The sequence below is a fragment of the Saccopteryx bilineata genome, chromosome 4, assembly GCF_036850765.1.
Source record: "Saccopteryx bilineata isolate mSacBil1 chromosome 4, mSacBil1_pri_phased_curated, whole genome shotgun sequence".
Classification (NCBI taxonomy): Eukaryota; Metazoa; Chordata; class Mammalia; order Chiroptera; family Emballonuridae; genus Saccopteryx; species Saccopteryx bilineata.
The window spans coordinates 180,199,546-180,222,846 of record NC_089493.1 but is presented as its reverse complement, the minus strand read 5'-3'; the positions used below and the strand labels follow the sequence as shown (position 1 = coordinate 180,222,846).

General features: G+C 42.0%; 1 protein-coding gene across 4 annotated transcripts in view; it reads right to left on the bottom strand.

Annotated features, from left to right (window-relative positions):
- The window catches only part of SGCD (sarcoglycan delta), a 381,422-nt gene that overhangs the window by 207,511 nt on the left and 150,610 nt on the right, over positions 1–23,301 (bottom strand). For all 4 annotated transcript variants that reach the window (XR_010731067.1, XM_066273104.1, XM_066273105.1 and 1 more), the window contains exon 3: positions 2,713–2,814. Coding sequence is in view for 3 of the 4 variants with exons in the window: in XM_066273104.1 (XP_066129201.1) it covers positions 2,713–2,814 (102 nt within the window). In the remaining variant the exon portion in view is untranslated. The remainder of the gene's footprint in view (positions 1–2,712; positions 2,815–23,301) is intronic.

Below are 23,301 nucleotides of genomic sequence, written 5' to 3'. Positions count from 1 at the left end.
ACACACACACACACACACACACACATACCAGGGGTCCCCAAACTTTTTACACAGGGGGCTAGTTCACTGTCCCTCAGACCATTGGAGGGCTGCCACATACAGTGCTCCTCTCACTGACCACCAGTGAAAGAGGTGTCCCTTCAGGAAGTGCGGCGGGGGGCCAGATAAATGGCCTCAGGGGGCTGCATGCAGCCTGTGGGCCATAATTTGGGGACATCTGATATATACTCATGGTAGATGGCAGAAAAAAATACAGTAAATTGTTAGCAGTGCTTGCTCCTGCAAGATAAATTTAAGGGATGCTTTCATTTTTAATGATTCATTACTTGATTACACAAATATCTACTGAGCACATATGACGTGCCATAGATTTAGCAACAGGGCTGAGGAATGTAGTAGAGAAAATCCAGACCATCTCTTGCTCTTCCAAATTTATATTCTTAAGCAAATAAGAATGGCAAATAATGACAGTTATGGGGTGGGAGAGGGGAGAAGCAGGGTGCTGTCTATACATAGCTGTTATGCTAAATGGATTGAATGACAGGGGTCTTTCTAACATGGTGATATTTGAACTGAGACCAGGCCGACCAGAAAGAGCCTTGCATGAGAAAACATCTTGTACAGAATTTTATAGACTCTAGTGAGAAGTTTCCATTTTATTTCAGGTGCAAGGGAAGCCAATGGAGAGTCTTTTGCAAAGGGGTGGAGTGTCTTGACATTTTGAAAAGACTACTTCAGCTGCAATTTGGATCATCTTGGCTAAGAGTAAATGGCAGCAGAGAGAGGGGAGACTACTTCAGCGATACAGTAAGAGAGGATGGTGGCTTGAACTGGCGGTGGCATGTAATGGTGAACAGACGGACTGGGCACGTGTTTTGGGTAGAGCTCACAGGACTTAATGATTGCATTTATTATATATACATATGTGTATGCATATATACTATTTTCTTCAGTTGGAAGATATTTATTTTTTTAAAAGAAACATAAGGCTAAAAAGCTTTATTTACTGTGTTTTTGAAAGGAAAAATGCTTTCTTAAGGACATGAAAAAACTGAATTTTAACACTTTATTTTCTTTAAATGGTTATTTGAAAGCATTCAATGTAACTCACTGGGTTGTTTTTTTTTTGTATTAAAATAATTTTTTGACATCATCATTATTTTTTAATCTTCCAATTAAGTATATCTTTGAGTTGTGGTCTGAAGACTCTTTTCTGGAAGGCTGGCTGAAACATTTGCTGAAAGTCCAATCCTTGCCGTGAGTCTGAGCTACACCAGATGCCCTTTTCTAAGTCTAAAACACGTTTTCCAACTCACTCATAGGGATCTAGTTCCACACCACATTATCCACATTTCAAGATATTTTACTCAACACATATGAACTATTCTATGACCTTAAAATCTGCTCTCCTGGACCACACTCAATCTAGCCAGACCATTTATATATTTATAAAAAATATCACTAATATAGGTTAGAGAAACTGGCAAACTACAGTCTTTAGCCTATTTTTGGTGTCCCTCGAGTTTTCATATTTGAAAGGTTGTAAAAAAGAAAATAAAATCTAAAATTTTTACTATCTGGCCAATACCGTTAGTGAAAAAATGGCCCATCCAAACTAGTGTGTTAACTAGTTTAATCTAGATAAAATTATTAATCTAACATGCAACTAGTAATGCAAATCGATGTTTAAACTAACCAACTTGGCAAGATGAGAGATGCAGAGATCAAGAGCAACTCATAAACCAGGTATTTCTGAAATGCTCGAAATCAACTGTCTCCATTCAGTCCAAACAGAATTGCCACCGTCACCTCCTCATGGTTTCATCTTATTCCTCCTTCTAGGATCCAGCTTCCCCAGAGACAATGGGTCCGTTTTACAGTACTCTTGCTACTTTAAGTGCCCAAGCCAGTATGCCGTGCGTTTCAGTTAAATTTTATAATCACTGGGTGGATACACTGATTTGCTCCTTCTGATAATTTTAATATCATGTTTCCTCTCTTTTACTAGGCACACAAGGAAAGACATGTCTTGGCAATTCAGTAGTTGCTCTGAGCTTCATACAGCCCAATAGTTTAGACTGTATTCAGGTAAAATTGCCCACTGCATCCAGGTGCTGAATTTTATTAATTATGCAAATCAACGCACACGATGCAAAAGACACTTCGGGGAACTTTTTCGTTCCTCTTCGCTTGCAGGTGGACAGGGATCAATCCAGGCAAAGCCAATGTAGTAATAATCCCTTCTAACCAGCGCGTTCCACCACCCAACAAAAGACAAAAAAAAAAAACAAACCACAAAAAACAAAGAAACAGAAACCAACCAAAAAAATCACTCACGAACAAAAATTAATTTTGATAAGATTGGCTGATAAAAACCAGGCATCTAGGAATCACTTCTGTCATGGCAAACGAGAAAGAAGGAGAGAAAAAACTGACTGACGGGACTGGTTAACAAGAAAGCATCAGCATTACCATTCCGAGTGGAAATCCTCTCCCTGCCGCTTCATAACTATGCGGCTTCGCATGTACTACTTTTCCAAGGGTCAGTTCTTTAACTGAGCTGGGATTACACTCAAGACTTCAGATTCGAACGCATCTCATTACCAATATGATCACCTCCCACGCCACCCTTCATACTCAGCTGATGGCAGGGTAGCTGTCCCCACATAGACACCAAAGGAACAATAATTCCTTCTCTCAGCAGAAACTTACTGGCCGGGACTGGATTTCTTTGGCGTAGAGAGGCTGCAAGAATTCTGAGTCTCCTTCTAGCTTTAGACCTTTTTCTGTGATTCTCAAATTTCCCATTCCATCCTGAAAGAGAGGCACAGAGATAACAGGAAAATGCAATTAGTCAACATTTCAAAATACCTGAGGCTTTCAAATATTGAAACAAAGGTTTGCCCCCCCCTTTTTTATAAGAGAGTATAATGAGGAAGGTTGGGTCCAAACAAAGACATAAAGTACTAGGAGGCACAGTTCAGTGCAATTATGTATACTGCCCTCTTTGCTCACTTATTGTAAGGAAATTCTATTCCAAGCAATCTGCAATGTCCCGTCATTCACATGCCCAGTTGAAGGATGCCCTTTCCTCTAGGCACTGCAGAAAGAACGCAGGCATGAGATGAGTCAGAAGAGAGAAGAGGGCGATCCCCCAGGTTAAAGGGGAAGATCCTGAAACTCAATGCAGAAACCACAAACTGGCAGTCTGTTGGTCAAATCCAGCCTTTGGACATGGTCTGTGTGGCTCACTACGCATTTAAGCAGTCAAATTAGAAACTAACCCTTTTACTAATAGTTTATTATAGAAATATTAAAACATATACAAGAGTAGAAAGAATAAAAAGCAAATATTTATGCAATCAACAATTATCAATTTATGTTTATTGTTATCTATAACAGTCACCACACCACCCCTCCTTTATTTAAAATTAACCATAATATCATTACCACACTGAAAAAAAAACCCACATCGTCAAATATCAAGTGTCAGTGTTTGGGCTTCATGGATATTTATTTTACCTCTTTGTTTATTTGAATCAAGTTCTATATAATACCATTGGTTGATACATGAAATGCTAGGTCATCTCCTAAAATCTCCTAAGTCAGTTTCATTCACATAAACACACACACACACACACACACACACACACACACACACACACACAGATTTGATAAATTAAATGTATCATTTTTCTAACAGCATTGCCCAAAGTTTAGATCTTGCTGATTACCATAATTTCATATCATGTGCTCCCCTGTGCCTCACATTTCCTGTAAATTGGTAGTTAAATCAAGAGGCTTAATCAGATTCAGACTCAGTGTTCTAGAAAGAATGCATCCCAGGAAACGGAGTATCGTAGTTTTCTATTGCTACCATCACAAATAACCACAAACTCAAGGGCTTAAGACAACACAGACGTCACCTCTTACAGTTCTGTATGTTAGAAGTCTGCCCCAGCACTTGAAAGACTAAAATCAAGGTGTCAGCAGGCTGCTGCATTTCTTTCTGGAGGCTTTAGGGGAGAATTCCTTGATTTTTTCTAGCTTCTCGAGGCTGCCCACATCCCTGGCCTTGTGGCCCCCTCCACCTTCAAAGTCAGCAATGGCTGGTTGCATTTTTCTTACATCTAGCCACTCTGGACAGTCTCCTGTCTCCCTCATCCACACCTGGATAATCCAGAATAATCTTCCAGTTTTAAGATCACCTATTAGCAACCATAATTTCATCTGTAGCCTTAATCTCCCCTTGCCATGTAATGTACCATATTCACGGGTTCTGAGATTAGGACACTGACATGTTTGAAGTTGAGGGCATTTTTCTGCCTATCACATGTGGTGTCACTCTATCAAGAGGCATGTGATGTTTTTTGCTGTAGTGTCATCAGCCATTGGTGATCTTTGCCAGGAGGATCCATAATTTCACTAGCAATTTAAAATGGGTGATAAAATATTTCCATAATTTCTTCTGAGTTTGTTAGCTACCATGTTCTTTCAAGAGACATTGCATGTCAACAACTATACATTTACCCTAAATTATAGTTTATGTTGGAGCTTGACAGATGTTGAGTTTTTCCTACTTTATTTATTGATCTTCAAAATATTAATTTGCTTACTTAAGATCCTCCAAAGATGATGAATGACATTTTTAGTTCTTACACATTCCTATGTTTTTCTCTGTCTTTCTCGCTCTTGAGCTCCAAGAGCCCTTATTTTGCCTCTGTAACTTGTCCCTTCTACCTGTGTGACTTTCTAAATAAACTTTCGCTTGTATTAATAAACAAACAAATACCACAATGAATATTTTCATTTGTTTCACTTCAGGATAGTTTTTACCTGGACTGATATTCTCACTGTCTTATCCTTGCTCAGTGGAGGTTTCTTCCAGTTGACTCCTGAGTCCTTTTAATGTCACCTGGTAGTCTTTAATGGCCCATAGCTTCTGGTATGACAAGCTGTTCCAGGGTTGCCTTACACGTGCACAGCCCCAGGCCTAGAGGCGGCCATTGTTAGTAGAAAGCCCTGGTTCATTCTGACGGGAACTGGTATTTAAAGATGACAATGCTCACTGCTACTGAATTGGCCCTGGTTCCCAAGGACAGAGCTAGAAATAAGTGGTGTTTTTAAATAAAAAACACCATGAGTTCACATGAAACTTCAGTTCAAATCAGGATTTGAAGGTTTTCATCTAAGTTAATAGATCTTACAATGTTATTACCTTTATTCCATACTAACAATGCATGTTCTCAATACCACAGCCATGATACTCACTTTTGGGGGGGGTGAGTGGAGGGGAAATTGTGAGGCAGACTTCCTTCTGTATGTTCCCCCATCTAAATCCACTAGCAACCCTGTCTGGGACCGATGCTTGAGTTCTGAGCTATTTTTAGCACCTGAGGCTCACTCAGGGATCAATCAAGCTATTCTCAGTGCCCAGAGCCACACTCAAACCAATTGTGCCACTGGTTGTGGGAAGAGAAGAGACAGAGAAAGGGGAGATGGAGGGAGAGAGAAGCAGATGGTTGCTTCTCAACTGTGTACCCTAACCTGGAATCAAACCCTTAAGGTTCCATATGCCAGGACAATACTCGAGCCACTGAGCCACCAGCCAGGGCCATGATCATTTGATTTAACCTACAGTATACACAGGACAGTTTCAGAACACGAATACCACTGCCATAGTAACACTATGATTAAAAAAAAATTCAAAATTTGTCTTTTAAAAGTATTTAAAAACTATATCCTACTAGAAAATTACAGCGACATTCCTGGGTTTCAAAGTCACTTGAAATAGCTCCATTCTGTGCAGTTATGCCACGAACTTGGTGTTAATGAGGCGTAATTGTTTCTTTTTTATTTCTCCTTTGAGTTTTTCATGACCGCTTTTTTTAAAAAAATCTAACATTTGTATGGATTTGTAAACTATTTATATAGTACCAAAGTCAAATCTACAGAACAAGAGATAGTCAAAAAAGTTTAGGATCTTTTCTGGTCCTGCCATGGTCTCCCCTCTCAGTGCAGGTTCTCCAGAGAAATAGAACCAACAGAAACAGTGTGTGTGTGTGTGTGTGTGTGTTTGTGTGTGTGTGTGAGATTGTGTGTGTGCGCATGTGCACATATGTCCACACACACAAACACACACACACACACACACACATACTCTCATTCATTTAATTTAAGGAATTGGTTTATGCAATTATGAAGGCTGGCTGACAAGTCCCAAGATCCGCAGGCAGCCAGCTAGAAACTCATCTTAAGAAAATAAATCATACATACACACACACACAATCAAATGTAAATGCTTTTAAAATTTTCCTATTTTCCAATAACATGAGGAAATAGAATGATTTGGATAAAAGCAATCCAGGTTTATGGCTTCTTGTGAAGAACAAAGTTCCTGACAAGTCTGAGCTACCGTGTGCCCTCAGCGGCAGGTGAGCAGCCGTCCCGGGCTGCCTGAACTGTGCTCTTGAGTTCACCACAGTCTCCACCCAGCCCATTCCACCCTCGGCTCAGACCGCGGCACCGTCTCCCTCGAGTCCAGCTGGCACCTCCACACGTTCAGTACAGACGCCACATGGCAGGGGTGGGGGTGGTGAATAACTGAGTACAGAACGGGCACTCTCCCCACCCCTCCGTCAGAGCAGCACTGCGGGCTGTGGACGAGAACTCATCTTTCAGGGCAATATTGTTCTTTCATGGGTAGCATGCCATCTGTACGTTTCTATTTTTGCTGCTTGTGGAGACTGCTCTGCCAAGAGCGCTCCAGACTGGGCATTCAAACCCGGTGTGAGCGGCAACAGGCTGGAGGGCATGCTCACATCACACCAGCAGGAGGGACAATCCCAGGCACGGCCAACATACGACCCGTGGGCCGAATCCGGCTGGTGTAATGAGTTAATGTGGCCCGCGATTAAATTTTTAATATTCTCCACACGATGCACTGTGGAAATGAAATAAGTGGTACTTTTAAATAATTATACATAAACTACGAGATCTAACCATCATACAACAATGAAAGTTAAAATCTCAGCAACTCAGAAGCGGAAGTGTCTTTGATTATTAGAAATCGAGATATTTAAGAAGATAGTGATACGCACAAAAGAATTGCGCGTGTGACTAATCTAGGGTTAACTTCCAATAATTGGTTGAATGGATTCGCAATACTTCTTTATTTTTTAAAAAAATTTCATTATAAAGATTTACAACTTTTGACTCTGTGCAATTATTATAAGCAAATGAGTAATGGGAAATACGGAAATTTTAAAAAACTTGCCAAGGAATATTTAGTAATCCAGCTCAGTTTATATTTGTGAACAAATTTTATCTTTAATGAATCTAAATAAAAGTACAAGATCAAGATTGAATGATTTATATTTGGATGATATGTTAAGAATAGCTACTACAAGTATAGAGCCAGATATTAAAAAAAAATAGGCGATGCAAAGCACCTCAACACGTCACATTAGTTTTTTTGTTAATTTGTTATACTAAATTACTTACATTTATTCATAAACAAATTACATAATAAAATTGTTTGCTTACACGAATTCTTTTTTCGTTCTTAAATACTTTATTCTTTTTTTTATTAATTTTAATGAGGTAATATTGATAAATTAGGGTACATATGTTCAGAGAAAACATCTTCAGATTATTTTGACATTTGATTATGTTGCATACCCCTCACCCAAAGTCAGATTGTCTTCTGTCACCTTCTATCTGGTTTTCTTGTGACCCTCCCCTCCCCCCACCCCTCCCTCTCCTTCCTCCCCTCCTCCCCACCCCTGTTACCATCACATTCTTGTCCATGTCTCTGAGCCTCATTGTTACGTCTCATCTATGTACGGATTCATATAGTTCTTAGTTTTTTCTGATTTACTTATTTCACTCCATATAATGTTATCAAGGTCCATCCATGTTATTGTAAATCAGCTGTTCCCAACCTGTGGGTTGTGACCCCAGCGGGGGTCGAACAACCAAAACACAGGAATTGCCTAAAGCCATAGGAAATACATATTTTAAATGATCCGATATCATCATTTCTTATGGCTGAGTAGTATTCCATAGTATATATGTACCAAAGCTTTTTAATCCACTTGTCCACTGACAGACACTTGGGCTGTTTCCAGATCTTCGCTATTGTGAACAATGCTGCCATAAACATGGGGGTGCATTTCTCCTTGTGGAACAGTTCTATGGTGTTCTTAGGGTATATTCCTAACAGTGGGATAGCTGGGTCAAAAGGCAGTTCGATTTTCAGTTTTTTGATGAATCTCCATACTGTTTGCCCCAGTGGCTGCACCAGTCTGCATTCCCACCAGCAGTGCAGGAGGGTTCCCTTTTCTCCACATCCTTGCCAGCACTTATTCTGTGTTGTTTTGTTGATGAGCGCCATTCTGACTGGTGTGAGGTGATATCTCATTGTGGTTTTAATTTGCATTTCTCTAATGATTAGTGATGTTGAGCATTTTTTCATATGCCTATTGGCCATCTGTATGTCCTCTTTGGAGAAGTGTCTATTCATTTCTTTCGCCCATTTTTGATTGGATTGTTTGTCTTCCTGGTGTTCAGATTTACAAGTTCTTTATAAATTTTGGTTATTAACCCCTTATCAGACGTATTGTTAAATATGTTCTCCCATTGTGTAGTTTGTCTTTTTATTCTGTTCTTATTGTCTTTAGCTGTGCAAAAGCTTTTTAGTTTGATATAGTCCTATTTGTTTATACTGTCTTTTATTTCACTTGCCCGTGGAGATAAATCGGTAAATATATTGCTCCGAGAGATGTCGGAGAGCTTACTGCCTATGTTTTCTTCTAAGATGCTTATGGTTTCACGACTTACATTTAAGTCTTTTATCCATTTTGAGTTTATTTTTGTGAATGGTGTAAGTTGGTGGTGTAGTTTCATTTTTTTTTGCAGGTAGCTGTCCAATTTTACCAACACCATTTATTAAAGAGGCTGTCTTTACTCCATTGTAAGCTCTTACCTCCTTTGTCAAATATCAGTTGTACATAGAGCTGTGGGTTTATTTCTGGGTTCTCTGTTCTGCTCCATTGATCTACATGCCTGTTCTTATGCCAGTACCAGGCTGTTTTGAGTTCAATGGCCTTGTAGTATAACTTGATATCAGGAAGTGTGATACCTCCCACTTTATTTATTTTTTTAAAGATTGCTGAGGCTATTCGTGTTCTTTTTTGGTTTCATATAAATTTTTGGAATATGTGATCTATATCTTTAAAGTATCTCATTGGTATTTTAAATAGTATTGCATTGAATTTATAAATTTCTTTGGGTAATATAGACATTTTAATGATGTTTATTCTTCATTTTTCCTAAATTACTTATATTTATTCATAAACAAATTACTTAATAAAATTCTGTTTGCTTACATGAATCGTTTTTGTATTTAACATTTATTAACTTTAATATTTTGTCCGGCCGGTGAAAAAAGTTTTCATTCTAATCTGGCCCGGGGGCAAAAACTGTTGGCCACGCCTGGATAATCCACAATAAAAAGAAAAAATGAAAAGCAAAACCCACCCAAACACTTCTCCCTCCCCCCCTACAGTACATACGTAGGTCTTCTATCCTTGACATTTACGGACAACTCAGTATGTCCTGATCAATGCGCCCTCTGCTTCCTGTACTTTATCTCACTTTCTTTAATATTACTGAAAACTATCATGTCGCAGGGGGATAATTACATAAATGTGAAAGCATATGGCTATAGACATGTGAAACAGAGTTGTCAAGTTATAAAAAACAATAATAACAGACACTAAACATTTCATGTTAAAAGGGCAATTACATATGCTATAATAGAATACTAGGTAGCTCTTATGAAGAAATATATATTTAAGAACATAGATAAATGTTTATTACCCATTATTAAGGAAAACAATTAAGCAAATATATAAACATGTATACTTTATATACATATATTCTATATATTCTATATATAGTGATATTCTATCACTATATATACATTCATAGACATATATACATACATATAAGTGCACATAACAGGAAAAGTTATAGAAGAAAATCTACTTAAAAGTTAATAATAAATATCTTTGTATGAACGGTATATAAGTAATTTCTATTATCTTTTATCTGTAATTTCTGATTTTCTATAAATACCAATTGTAATTTTAAAGAACTCTAAAGTTTATAAATAAAGTTCTCATCACTGATTTCTTTTAAAAATCAGCATTTATAAAGAATCTACAGCATTTTATATGAAGGGCTGTTCACATAACCTCATGTCATCTTCTCAATCACCCTATGAGATAGACATTAATTTTTATATTATACATGAGAGAAAACTTATTGGTAAGTAACTTTCATGATATCACATAGCTAATCAATGACAGAATCAGGGATTTGAACCTAAGTCCTTCCAATTTCCTCCCAGACGATGTACTCTTAGTCATTATTCCAACCAGATTGAGTATATGCAAAAGCCATGTCTTTAAGCTCTCTGCTAGATTTCCTAATGCCTCTTTGATTTTCACTTATTTGGTGAGCGTACTCAGCAACAGTAGAGTGTGACTTCTTCAACCTCAAGGCAAACATCACCCATTCTTTATTTGATCTTCCTGGGTCTAGAGGCTTCTTATTACAACCTAAATGCCTCCCATGCTCAGGAACATGAGCAGAATGAATCCCCTGCTATTTCTGGAAAGACTACTCGGTGCATACAGGAGTCCCTTGGTACCCATGGGGGTCTGCTCACAGCGCCATGTGCCCCAGGGATGCCGAAATCCATGCTCAAGTCCCTTGTATAAAATGGACTAATGACAAGAAAGAGTCTGTACGTGTTCAGCCAGACACAATCATGGTAGGCCTGATTACATACATGTGTCAGAAACAGGTAATATTTTTTCCCACATATTTTCAATCCATGGATTGTTGAATCTGCTGATGCAGAACCCCAGATGGGGAAGGTCAGCTGGAATGTGTGAGGTGAGCCATGGAGAGTCATGAAACCAAAAAGTCCCTCTCAGTTCTGTCCTCTGAGACAGTTTACCCCGCAGGTGGCACAGAGCCAGAGAAGAATAGTAAAAGAGGTACCAGAATGATTCAAGTTTGAGAAACAATTCTTTAATCTGACAGTCATTTTTTTTTTTTTTTCATTTTTCCGAAGCTGGAAACGGGGGCAGTCAGACAGACTCCTGCATGTGACCGACTGGGATCCACCTGGCATGCCCACCAGGGGGCAATGCTTTGCCCCTCTGGGGCGTCGCTCTGTTGTGTCCAGAGCCATTCTAGCGCCTGAGGCAGAGGCCACAGAGCCATCCCCAGCGCCCGGGCCCTCTTTGCTCCAATGGAGCCTCGCTGCGGGAGGGGAAGAGAGAGAAAGAGAGAAAGGAGAGGGGGAGGGGTGGAGAAGCAAATGGGCGCCTCTCCTATGTGCCCTGGCCGGGAATCGAACCCGGGACTCCTGCACGTCAGGCCGACGCTCCACCACTGAAAAACCTGAGAGTCATTTAACTCCTTTGCAATAGCAACTGAACCTTCGCTGAAATCCCTGATTTGTTAGAGAGCTCACTACAAACTGGACAAGGCAAATCTCCATCATTCCTTTCATCTATTCCTTCTCCCTAGTCTTGTGCCTCATCCCTTTCTTTTTCCAGTCCCCTCGTCAGTCCTCAGTTCTGCTGGAAGGTATATGGTGGGAAAGGCCTATCCATGTAAATTTTCATTAATGGCTTCTATTTCCAAAACATAATACAAAAGCAGATTAGAGGAGCCAACTGGTGTGTTCCCTCATTAGAGAGTCTCCTTTATCCCCTTGTAACAATCACACTGGATTTGATACACATCAGAACAGCTTGAGAATAGCCTCATTTAAACCATTTCACCTTGAACTGCATAAGACGCTGTGGATATTAGTAAGGCTTTAGGTCAGTTTTGAAGCAAAACTTCCCTCCTGGTAAGAGGCATCTAGGAGTTATTTCCAAAGTAATTAGAAAGCAACGGACCATTTTTGCCCCTCCACTAAAGGCAAAACGTCAATATGCTTAAAGGAAAGCATGAAAATTCTAGCAGCAAGATCGCTGGGCTTGGACGGAGCCAGCACTGTCCAGTGAATGGTCCCAGAGTCTATAAAGTGCACAGGGACAGCACTAGTGGGAGGCCAGGATCCCATTGTCATCACAGTGAGGGGACAGACTGCGCTGTTCCACACTCTGTGCTATCTCCAGTGCCTGCCCCCATGCCTGGCAGGTAGGAGTTTTCACGCAAGCCTCACTCTTTACCCAGTCTACTTTAGGGCAGCCCTCTGTAAGGTTTTTCGGGGGCAGTAGGACCGAGGGGCAAGGGCAGAGGAGTAGAAGGTAGGGAATTTCTCTCCAGTCTAGTCCAAGAGTTATGGCATTTGCTCTTCATCTGGTCCAGACTGGCAAGCTGAGTGTAGCTAATGGACAGTTCTTTATAAGGTGCACGTGGAATAAATAAAGGGACTTCCGAGTGGCAGGACCATAGACTGAAACATTAATTTGTTTCCTTGTTCATATCGCCCCTGCTGACAACCCCCGGCCCTTTGCATCACCATTTCAAACAGGTTCCCAGGCTGTGTAATCACATGGCTCAGATACTCTGGGAGCAGAGGAGCGGAAGCAGCCCGAAAGTGGTGGAGGTTCTTTACCTGCCATAAAAGGTAACTCTCATTGAACGGCTCATGTCAGGTGAGCTGGGAAGGGAGGCAAGAAGAGGAAGAGGAGACATTTGCCAACTGAGGTGGTGGGGGTGGAAAAGAGATCTGTGACTCCCAGGTGTTCTAGAGACCACTGTCTCAGCAGTGTCCCTGAGGAGGCGTGAGGACCTGGAAGGAAACGGACTCCAGACTCTCCAAAGTGTCCCTTCCCCAGCAGTGGCAGAGAGGTCTCTTTTCCAGACCTACAGGGACCAGGTGGGTGGGGCCATAGGTCTCTTAGCCACTGCCAATGAAAGACAGTGACGGTGTCCCCAGGAGCCTTCCCTCTGGTGCTAGCAAAACATAGGGCCATCCTGATAACCCAGAGTGCTGTGGATGTCCGGCTGGGCCCCATGGGCTGGGGTTGGGGATAGTATTACGCTGATTTAAAGGAAGTATTGTTTCTTCCTTTGTCCTATTTTCCTGCCACATCAGCATGAAACAGGTTTTTAATTCCGTCAGCACGTTTTCAAGCTTGACATAAAGCCAAGTCCTATTTTACCGAGCAGTCTCCAGACACTCTCTGGCTGGAGCAGTTTTAATGGCAGGCATTACATACCTTTGATTAAAGAGTGAAACGATTTTATTGATACACAGATTGTTTTAGAAGGTAAGCTTCATGAGGGATAGGGTTTTTGTTTGTTATAGTTTCAGTTCCTAGAGAACTGCTCAGCTCCTACTATGCACTCAGCAAATGCTTGGTGACAGAATTGCTTCAATGTCAGTGGCTGCACTTTGACAGGTATTGTGGGATTACAAAAATAATAAAACCTAGGCCTGTTCCCCGGGTAGATGCCAATATATTAGAGCATGCATTCTCAACTAGTGTGATACAGCCCCCCGCGGGCACACAATGGTGACTGGGGGAATGTGGGAAAAGAAAACTGTGCTCTTTTTATGTATAAAGCACAAATAGGCTTATGCATAAAGTATGTACACAGTAGGACTACAGTATTAAAATTTCATTGGGTGGAACAATTATGATTTTTAAAAAATCTAAAAATGCTCTCAGGAGCATAATTTAAAAAAAGTTGAGACCTACTATATCAGAGTGTTAAAGATCTTGAGATTGTACTGACTTGCCTTCTTTCAATATAAATGGTCACTTCTGCTATAGTGAATTGAGCCACAAAGATATATGGTCAGTTAATTTATAGCAAAAGATCAAAGAATGTACAATGGGGACAGGACAGTCTTGTCAGTAACTGGTACTGGAAACCCTGGAAAGCTACATGTCAAAGAATGGAACCTGGAGCACATCATACACAATACACAAATGGACGGAAGACATGAATGTAAGACCTGAAACCACAAAATTCCTAGAATAAAACGTAGGCGGCAGGTTCCGTGATATTGGTATCAGCACAGTTTTCGTGGATGCAACTCCAAAGGCAAGGGCAACAAAAGCAAGAATGAACAAATGGGACTACATCCAACTAAAAGGCTTCTTCCCAGTGAAGGAAACCATCAACAAAATGAAAATACAACCTATTGAATGGGAGAAGATATTTGTAAATCGTATCTCTGATAAAGAGTTAATATCCAAAATATATATAAAGAACTCATACAATTCAATAACAAAAACAATTTAACTGAATAATGGGCACAGAATCAGAATAGACTTTTTTCCCCAAAGAAGACATACACATGGCCAACAGGCACATGAAAAGATGCTAAGATCACTAAGAAAAACAAATCAAAACCACAGTGAGACATCACCTCACACCTGTCAGAATGACTATTATCAAAAAAGACAAGAAACAATGAGTGTTGTCAAGAATGCCTAGGAAAGGAGCTGTATACTGTTGATGGAAAAGTAACTGGGAAACAGTTTGGAGGGTGTCCAAAACATTAAAAACAAAACCATCACGATTCAGCAATTCCATTTCTGGGTATCTATCCAAAGAAAAAGAAAACCCTAAATCAAAAAGATATATGCGCCCCCGTGTTCACACAGCATTATTTAAAATAACCAAGATACAATTTGTCAGTCTAGCCTAGAAAAAGGATCTGATTGGTTAGTGGGAGGAATCATCATAAGCTCACAAAATTTTAAAGAAACTGACTGGTTGTCTTAAAGTAAAGTTAGTCCTTCCTGGCCCAGAAATATAAACAGAGATCTGGCCCTTTCTTCCCTGCTCTCTGCCTTCCTGTTGAGACACATGCTAGCTCTGTTTGTGCCCATGTGGCGTGGCCTAGCACCTGGTCGGTCTCCCCAGCACAGGCTTTGAGCAGCGCCTGGACTGAACTGAGCTTTGATGTGGACTAAACCATGGTTCAGAATATGTGGATTTTGGTCTTTACACTGGGCCTGATGAAGACAAGACTGGACTTTTTTCTTGGTGGGACAGATGGATATGAGACACTGAAAGCCTGTGAGCAATCCTCTACTTCAACCCTGAATAAATCTTTACTTCAACAGCCTAAGCTTCTCCAAATGCGGGTCCTATAAAATGCTTTTTATGCGACACTGTACAAGAACCACATTTCCACTGGTATCAGCAACAGACAACTCTATTGCCTGTCTAAACTCGATGTGGCGTTACTAAAGGAACACGCTAGCAAGTGTTCTGTTCCTATTTGGACCAAGCCCCAGGAAGGAGGAGTAGGGTGAAGGAAGAAGAAGCTCAATGAAATGCAGGAAGTGTTTTATAACCAAGATAATTTAAATTGTGGGACATTCTATGAAGGTACCTAGTGATCTGCTTTTCCAGGAAGCATTAAATATGGGGCCACTGTGCCTAGATGATTATCACAACAGCAAGAGAGGTGACAGTCCTCACTGTCTGGGTCATAGCTTCTGATCCTTTGTGTCACTCACTACAGAATCTCAACTTCATTTATCGTTTCTTTATTTACCACTGATGCCAATTTAACACATTTCTTTCTTTTCCTTGTTACTTCCCAGTTACCATAATGCTAAAGCTCATAGATTGGTTAGAACTGTGTGTGTGTGAGAGAGAGAGAGAGAAAGAGAGAGAGAGGAGAGAGGGAGGGAGAGAGGTGGTATAAGACCTATATAATTGTCCAATTGCTTGATGTCTCAGTGGGTCAGCATTGTGATTTCCCACTTACATTTTATAACAGCTCATAAAGTTGCTTTTAATGATTTATAGATCCAAGACCATGGTATTGGAAGCATGCTGCATTTCCTGGTTGCCAGCAGTAATATATAGATGAGCATTCCTTGCCTTATACCTTCCCTGAGGGGTGAGCCAATCAGCCAAAGAGGTGGGATTCCTCCCCCCCCCCCCCCCACACACAGGCAATAAGCCTAATGCTCTATCCAACTGCTTTATTCCTCCTTGTCCTGTAGGGCTCACCTATCAGTTTCTTTGGGAAGCCTTCCTTGATTCTTCTCAGGCCTTTGAAACTAACTACCTTTCCTTAGGTACTGAAACATGAAAACAGACACACACACACACACACACACACACACACACACACATAAGCATGTGCGCAAGCACACACAGTGTTTTGGTATACTGGCCAAGAACATGAGTTCTGAAATCAGACTGCCTGGGTTAAATGTTGGCTCCACCAGTTAACTTGTTGGTGCCCTTTCCACATCTCATTTTTCCTTAAATAATCAAAAATAATTATATCTTCTAAAATGAGCAAGTTATCAGATAATCCATGTGTATCAGTGAAAAGAGGATAGGTTACATCCCCTAGTAACAACAACAGAATTCTCAATGACTTCAGACAAGAAAGATTTAGCTCTTATCGGCGCTCCCTGTGCCTGGAGGTTTAACAGTGAAGCCAGCCTGCAGGATGACAGAGCAGCCAACATTTCCATCACTTCGCTTCTCTCTCTCTCTTTGGGGACAAGGAGGATTGTATTTCCCACTTGCTTATGAAGATTTTGGCCATGAGATACGCTGTGGCCTGTGAAATGTGAGCATTCATCAATCTGGAGCAGACACTGTAATAGCCAGGGCATGCTTGACTATGCTCTCCCATTTTTTTTTCTCCCCCTCTATCTAGATTGAAAGCCCCTCACAGGCAAGGGCAGTATCTCCCATGTCTTTTTTATCCCAATCACCTATCATCATCCCTGACACAGAGTAGACAGACAGTAAATTTTGATTGACTGGATGAAAAGTCGGCTGTCAGCCACAGAGAACCATGTGTGCAGCTTGCGAAGGGAGTCAGGTCTGCATGAAACGTCAGCGCTCCCTGGGCACCACTTAGCCAGAGCAGAGCTGTGCTTGCTGGCCGTTTGGAGAAACAGCCCAATCAACATGGGGAAGGCTGTATACACCTCTAGGCTTCAATGAAAGATTATCCTTAAAGAGTACATGCGAGGCAATGTAAGCACGCCCCATGGCATCATGGGAAAAGGATGGCTCTCGTGTGCCAGCCTCGACCCTCCGGCTGGCTCCTGGGCAAACCTGGACCAGTCTTGCTGCTCTGCATCTGTTTCCTCTCTCACCTCATAATGACGGTTGAGTGGTATCAACATTAAGGTTTTTTCTACTTAAAAAAAGTCCTATTCTATGATGCGCAGGAATGACACATTCCCTGGGCAACAACAAATGACAGCTGTCTGTGGGACCCGGTGCCCACAACTCAGGAGTGCTGCTATGAGGCAGTTCTGCCCAAAACAAAACAACAAACAAAAATAACCTTTAAAAGCCACTCCAAATGCACACCTGAATTTGGGGAAGGTTTGGGCATCAAAACCAATGGTAGCACATTGCCCTGCAATAGGAACCTGTAAGCCACCTTTAAAAAGAGATGTCAGCGGGGACTTGATCGATTGCTGGAAGGGAAGGAAACAGGAGCTGCGTTACAAAGCACGGCAGCCAGTTGCATTTCCCCTGTCCCAGGTGAAAAATGCCAGCCCAGGAATCCCGAGCTATTGTTGGTAAAGCTGGGGACTCATTCATCTGAAGCCGACACAAAAGAAAATAAGGGCAGGACGATAAGGCCTGTGGTGAATGCTCAGATTAAATCCCTACAGTGGTTGTCCTGCTGCTGGGCGGGCGCTTCCCCCCAGGGTAAAGCCTGGTGACCAAGCACTCTGGCCTGAGTGAGATTAAACATGCACGCTGTGAAAATCTCACCTGAAACGGATTCTTTCTCCAGGGATTATACCCCGAGGCAGCTACCTGTCTTCTGTTTTTATTAGGAAAAGTCAGTGGTGTGCGACAGTGTCTTTTATGAGTCTTCAAGCTATGGCTTCAAAGGGCCCAGTGCCTTTCTGATGCCTTTGAAAAGCGTTTCGAGGGATAAATTCGGAAACAGGAAGGCTAGGACGTGGACTCCCTGCACTGGAGCCGTCTTACCTATTAAGTTGGCCACTCTGTTCAAGTTCTGATGTCCTTGCTGGCTTGCCAAAGCCTGGCATCAGAGGTAGCTCAGCCCTACAGGTGTGCTGCCAGTTTCCACAATTGCCTTTAACCTTAAACTAACGAGAAGTAGTAGTTGCCCACAGGTGAGGTTCTATTGCTGCTTTCCTGGCTTGGACCTCTGAGGCTTAATATTCTTCCCGTGTGTTCACGTGCATGCATTCTCAAAACACAGGGGACCAGGAAACCCTCGGAGAATCCCATCTGCTCAGTGAGCAAAGGTCGGCATAGTCTTTTTTTCTTTTTTACGAAGCATTACACAGCCAGAGCTCTGCAGCACCGTGAAGGAGAATGAGACAGTGCCAGGGAAGGAAGGGAGAGAGGGGGAGAGAGGGAGGGGCAGGGTCGGGCATACTTTGGACAGGAGGTCCAAGATGTCTCTGAGCGGAACCCTCCGAAAGGTGTGTCAGCCATGGGAAGATCTGGGGGGAGAGGGGAATGGATCTAGCACATCTGAGGGACACTGAGAAGACCACTGTGACTACGGCGAAGTCACCATATCCACACATTAGGCAGAGAGCAGCAGTGGATGACAGAAGGGGCCAGATCAATAGAGCCCGTGCAGAAGACGCGGCGGCAGAGTCTGGTTTTTACTCTGCATGTGATCAATGCCAGGACTATGCTCAGGACGGGAATGATGGGAACTGGTTTACATTTTACTTTAGATAGATTCTAGCAAGACTTCCATGAACATACTGAATAATACTTGACTTGGATGAATTGACAACTTTAGAATTGATTCCCAGGTTAATTTTCTAGGCGAAGATCTTGGTGATACTAGAATCTACAACTTTGTTCAACTTAAATAATTTCTTGGAATGTGTTCCCCCCCTTCCTCGGCCTCGCCAAATATGCAGAGCACAGTGGTCAAGACCATGAGCTGTGAAATCAAAAAGACCCATTTTGGGGTCCAGATCTCATCACGTACTAGTCATCGGACCTTCCTTGAACATTTTATATTTATAAATGGGGATCATGGTGTCCTTCTCTGAGGAGGAGGAAGAGTGTATGTGTGTGCACGTGCCCATTTGATGTGCTTAGCAGGGCGCCTCGCACAACAGCACCCTATACGGGACCATCCATCGCCCCATCCCCCACATCCATCACCTCCTTCCTTCCTTTTCCGATTACCTTCTCTCCTCTGTGGCCGTCACACTCTGCTACACGCTATTTGGCACTTATTTGATTTGATGGGCTTGGAGAGGCTGTGGCAGATGAAGGAGAAAGAGGGTCAATAACGGAGCTGCCAATGTCAAGAGGATGGAGAAGGAGGAAGATAAGGGACAGGTATAAAGAAACCGAAGAAGTCTGCCACTCCATTTGTCCCGGACAGTTTCTAAGAGAACGTGAAGGGATTAGAACTTACCCAGGACCTTAAAGCTAACAGCTCAGCAGGGAAGGAAAGGGGAAGGGCAGTTTCAGGGTTTGCCAAAATTGAGGCCGCCTTCCTCTCGGGACAAGATTGTACTTTAGTGATTTTAGCTGCATAGAATCAAATCACCAAATATTAAGAGAATGAAACTAATTAAGGGGATTCCATTTACTTTTTATTCACATTTAATGATTATGCCAGGTATTTCCTATACCTCTTTAGCCATCCTGTAAGAAGGGACTCTTTATCAGTATCGACAGTTTAAGAGACCCAGAACCGGGGTAATTCTCTGGGCAAGAAGAATAGACAGTATAGGAGAAAAAGAATGCATAGTGAACCAAATTGAATCACAACCATTTTTAAACTTTTGCGGGGATAGTAATTGTGATGGTAGTTTTATGTGTCAATGTGACTGGGCCATGCAGGGACCAGACATTTGGACAAACATGAGTCTGGGTGTGTTGGTGAGAGCATGTCTGGATGACATTAGCATTTGAACTGGGAGACCCAGTAAAGCAGACTGCCCTCTCCAAAGTGGGTGGGCCTTATCCAATCAGTTGAAGGTCTGACTAGTACAAAAAGGCTGACACTCTCTTGAGTACGGGAGAATTTTTCCTAATTTGAATGTAAACATTGGCTCTTTCTGGTACTCCGGCCTCCTGGCCTTTGGACTAGAACTTAAACATCAATGCTCTTGGTTCTCAAGCCTTAGAACTCATGTGAGAACTATATCATCAGCTATCCTGAGTTCCTGACTCCAGACCTTGAGACTCGTCAGCCTCCATAATTGTGAGCCAATTCCTTATAATAAATCTCTTGATATACATGCACACGTGCGCACACATTCTTGGTCTTGTTTCTCTGGGGGAGACTGACTACTGCAATGGTAGAGAAGTTTATCCCACATCCGGTTTACAGAAAGGAAAGTATATCAAAAAGCAAGTGAGCATGGCTTTGAGTTATAAGAAACCTTTATAAAGGATTCACCCATGTTACATAATCTCCAAATCCACTACTAGCTCCTTCAAGGTGTGAACCAATGATTCTCTTGGAAAGAACATGAGACTTTCTTTGCCTTTGTTTGGGAACAGTGGGCACCACTGATGCTCCTGCTTCCCATGAGAGGGAAACCCCATTATGTGACAGTATCAGGGGCTCTCAGGCATTAAGTTAGAACTTTTCCTTGGATCTTTGCCAGAATAGGATGCCAGCTTTACGTTTACAGTGAGGTCAGTCATGTAAGAATGAGCTATGCGGATAATCGTGACCTTGCTGGAAACAGGGCTCCCATAGCTACTGAGAAATTAACTGCTTGATACCTGTGGACATGTTGGGCAATTTGGTAAGAGGGCGACTAGAAGTTGGCAGTAGGGTGCTGCTTCTTGCGAGGTGTGTATACCACACGCTCACGGAAGGGGCTTGAGAGATTTGCTTTGATTTGATTAATGGCTCTCGCTGTAATTCACTTTTTCCTACATTCTCTACAACACACGTGTGTCAGAGAGGTTAACAAACAAGAAGCTCCATCTCTTGGACTCAAAGAGATGCATCAAAGGACAAGAAAGAATGAATCCCTCGGGTTTCGCTTACAAGGTGTGGCCAACGAGACCTCAAGTTAACGAGAAAACGTTCACTGAGCAGCACCTCTGCTTTTCAGGAATGTCGGACATACGCATCATGGCAACAACCTTTAATACTTGTAAAACTCTTCACATTTAAAACAAAACACACACACACACACACATACACACACACATACACACACACACAACCTTGTCCCCAAAGGTTATAAGGCACATCGTCCTCATTTACTGGACGAGCACTTTCAATTTGGGCTCAAATCCTATTATTCGGGAGATATGAATTGGGCCATGGGCACACTTCCAGCAACAGTATTTCAGAATTAAAATCTAATTTAACCGCGATGACCCCTGGAAGTGACCAGGCCCTGGTAAAAGCATAAACGGCCGTGTGCTATTTATTCCGCCCACAGCGTGTTGGCAACGGTCGCCAATCATCCTTCATCATCTAAGCCCCCTTTCTCTTCACACAGCGCCTTGGAACGGGCAACCATATGAAGGAGCTGCGCGTCACTGCAGCCAATACACGTGTGACACTGAGACCAGGTCTGGGAAACGCAAAAAAGACCATCTCAGAGTGGCTGAGTAAGGGGTGGGGAGGCAGGAGTAGCTTGAATAAATGCACGGTTTAACAAGTAATTATACACTGAGGATATTAGCTTAGGGAATAACGCAATACTTTTTGGTTTAAAACTTTTTTTTTTTTTTTTTTTTTAAACAGAGCAGTGAAATAGCAGCTTTAGTATCAAAAAGTCCCATTCTCATGGGCCAGGCCTGTTCTTTATTCCCTGTGTGACTTCGGGCAGCTCATTTAATATTTTGCACTTCAGTCTCCTCTTCTGTAAAATACAACCAACCAACCTAGGTGGATGGGCGTATTTAACATGTCTGTCACCAAGCAAAGACAGTGGCAAGCTGTGGGCGCTTTATCCATGTTATTTCCTTTCTCTCAGTTATAAGTAGGAAGAGATTTGGCCTTCACATACTCTTGTCTTTTTTTGGAGGGGGGCTTCTTTTAAAGGTAGAGATTCTTGAGGCTAGGATTATTTCAGGGTTTCCTTTTCTATATAATAACGTCAGGTACTACAGAACGAGTTCTTTAGTGGACCCAGGCTGAGGCCCACAGTTACTTCCCTGAGGCCCAGGCCTGATGTGTGGGATGCACTTCAGTTAGTTTCTGTATATTGGAAAGACCTGGTTTCTGGGGTACTAATTTCAGACTAGTGGGAGCACTCACAGAGTTTCTTCCTGTTACTGTAGATTTAAACTTCAAATCCTGGGACCCATCACATCCTGGCCGAGAAAGGCACGCTAACCGGCCTCGCGTTACTCCCTACTTTACCTGGATTTAGCTCTGAAATCGAGGTTCCAGGGCAGGGGTCGGGAACCTTTCTGGCTCAGAGAGCCATGAACGCCACACATTTTAAAATGTAATTCCATGAGAGCCATACAACGACCTGTGTACATTATGCATTATCCAATAAAAATTTGGTGTTGTCCCGGAGGACAGCTGTGATTGGCTCCAGCCACCCGCAATCATGAACATGAGCAGTAGGAAATGAATGGATTATAATACCTGAGAATGTTTTATATTTTTAACATTATTATTATTTTTATTAAAGATTTATCTGCAAGCCAAAACTATCTAGATTGAGCCATCAAAAGAGCCACATCTGGCTCGCAAGCCATAGGTTCCCGACCCCCATTCCAGGGCGATGAGACTGATTCTAAGCTTGGTCCCCATGTTGAGAATATTAGTAGAGATGCCTCAAAGGCATCTCTAGTCTCCTGGATGATGCCAACTTTGAAAACTTGAATAAGAGCAACTATAATGAGTAGCAGGGTTTTATTGAAATTCAATATCTAGACATGGGCTTGCTGTATCAATTATTTTTTAAAAAATGGAAGTCACATTAAAACCAGATATTTTAAACAAACTGGCAGGCCTGGAAAGTAGAGAAGAGTGCATCTCAGATTAAATGGATCAACAGGAAGGAAACTTTCATTTTAAAGGTCATGACAACTACTGTCGTCCCCCCCCCCCCCCCCCCCCCCCCCCCGCCCAGCAGGTATAAGGTACCAGGCTAGTAACTGAACTCTGCTCTCAGGAGAGGGGTTAGGGGACACAGAAAGAAAGAAGGAACCATAACTTCCCCTGAGGTTGACTCCGCCCACAAAGGAAGTCGTGGAACTCCTGCACTTCCTGCTCTTTCTGGTTGTCCGTGAACAAAGACAAAAAAAAAAGAGGTGACACGTGTAAAACCATGTGTGTAGCAGGAGTCATTAAGCAGTCAGGAT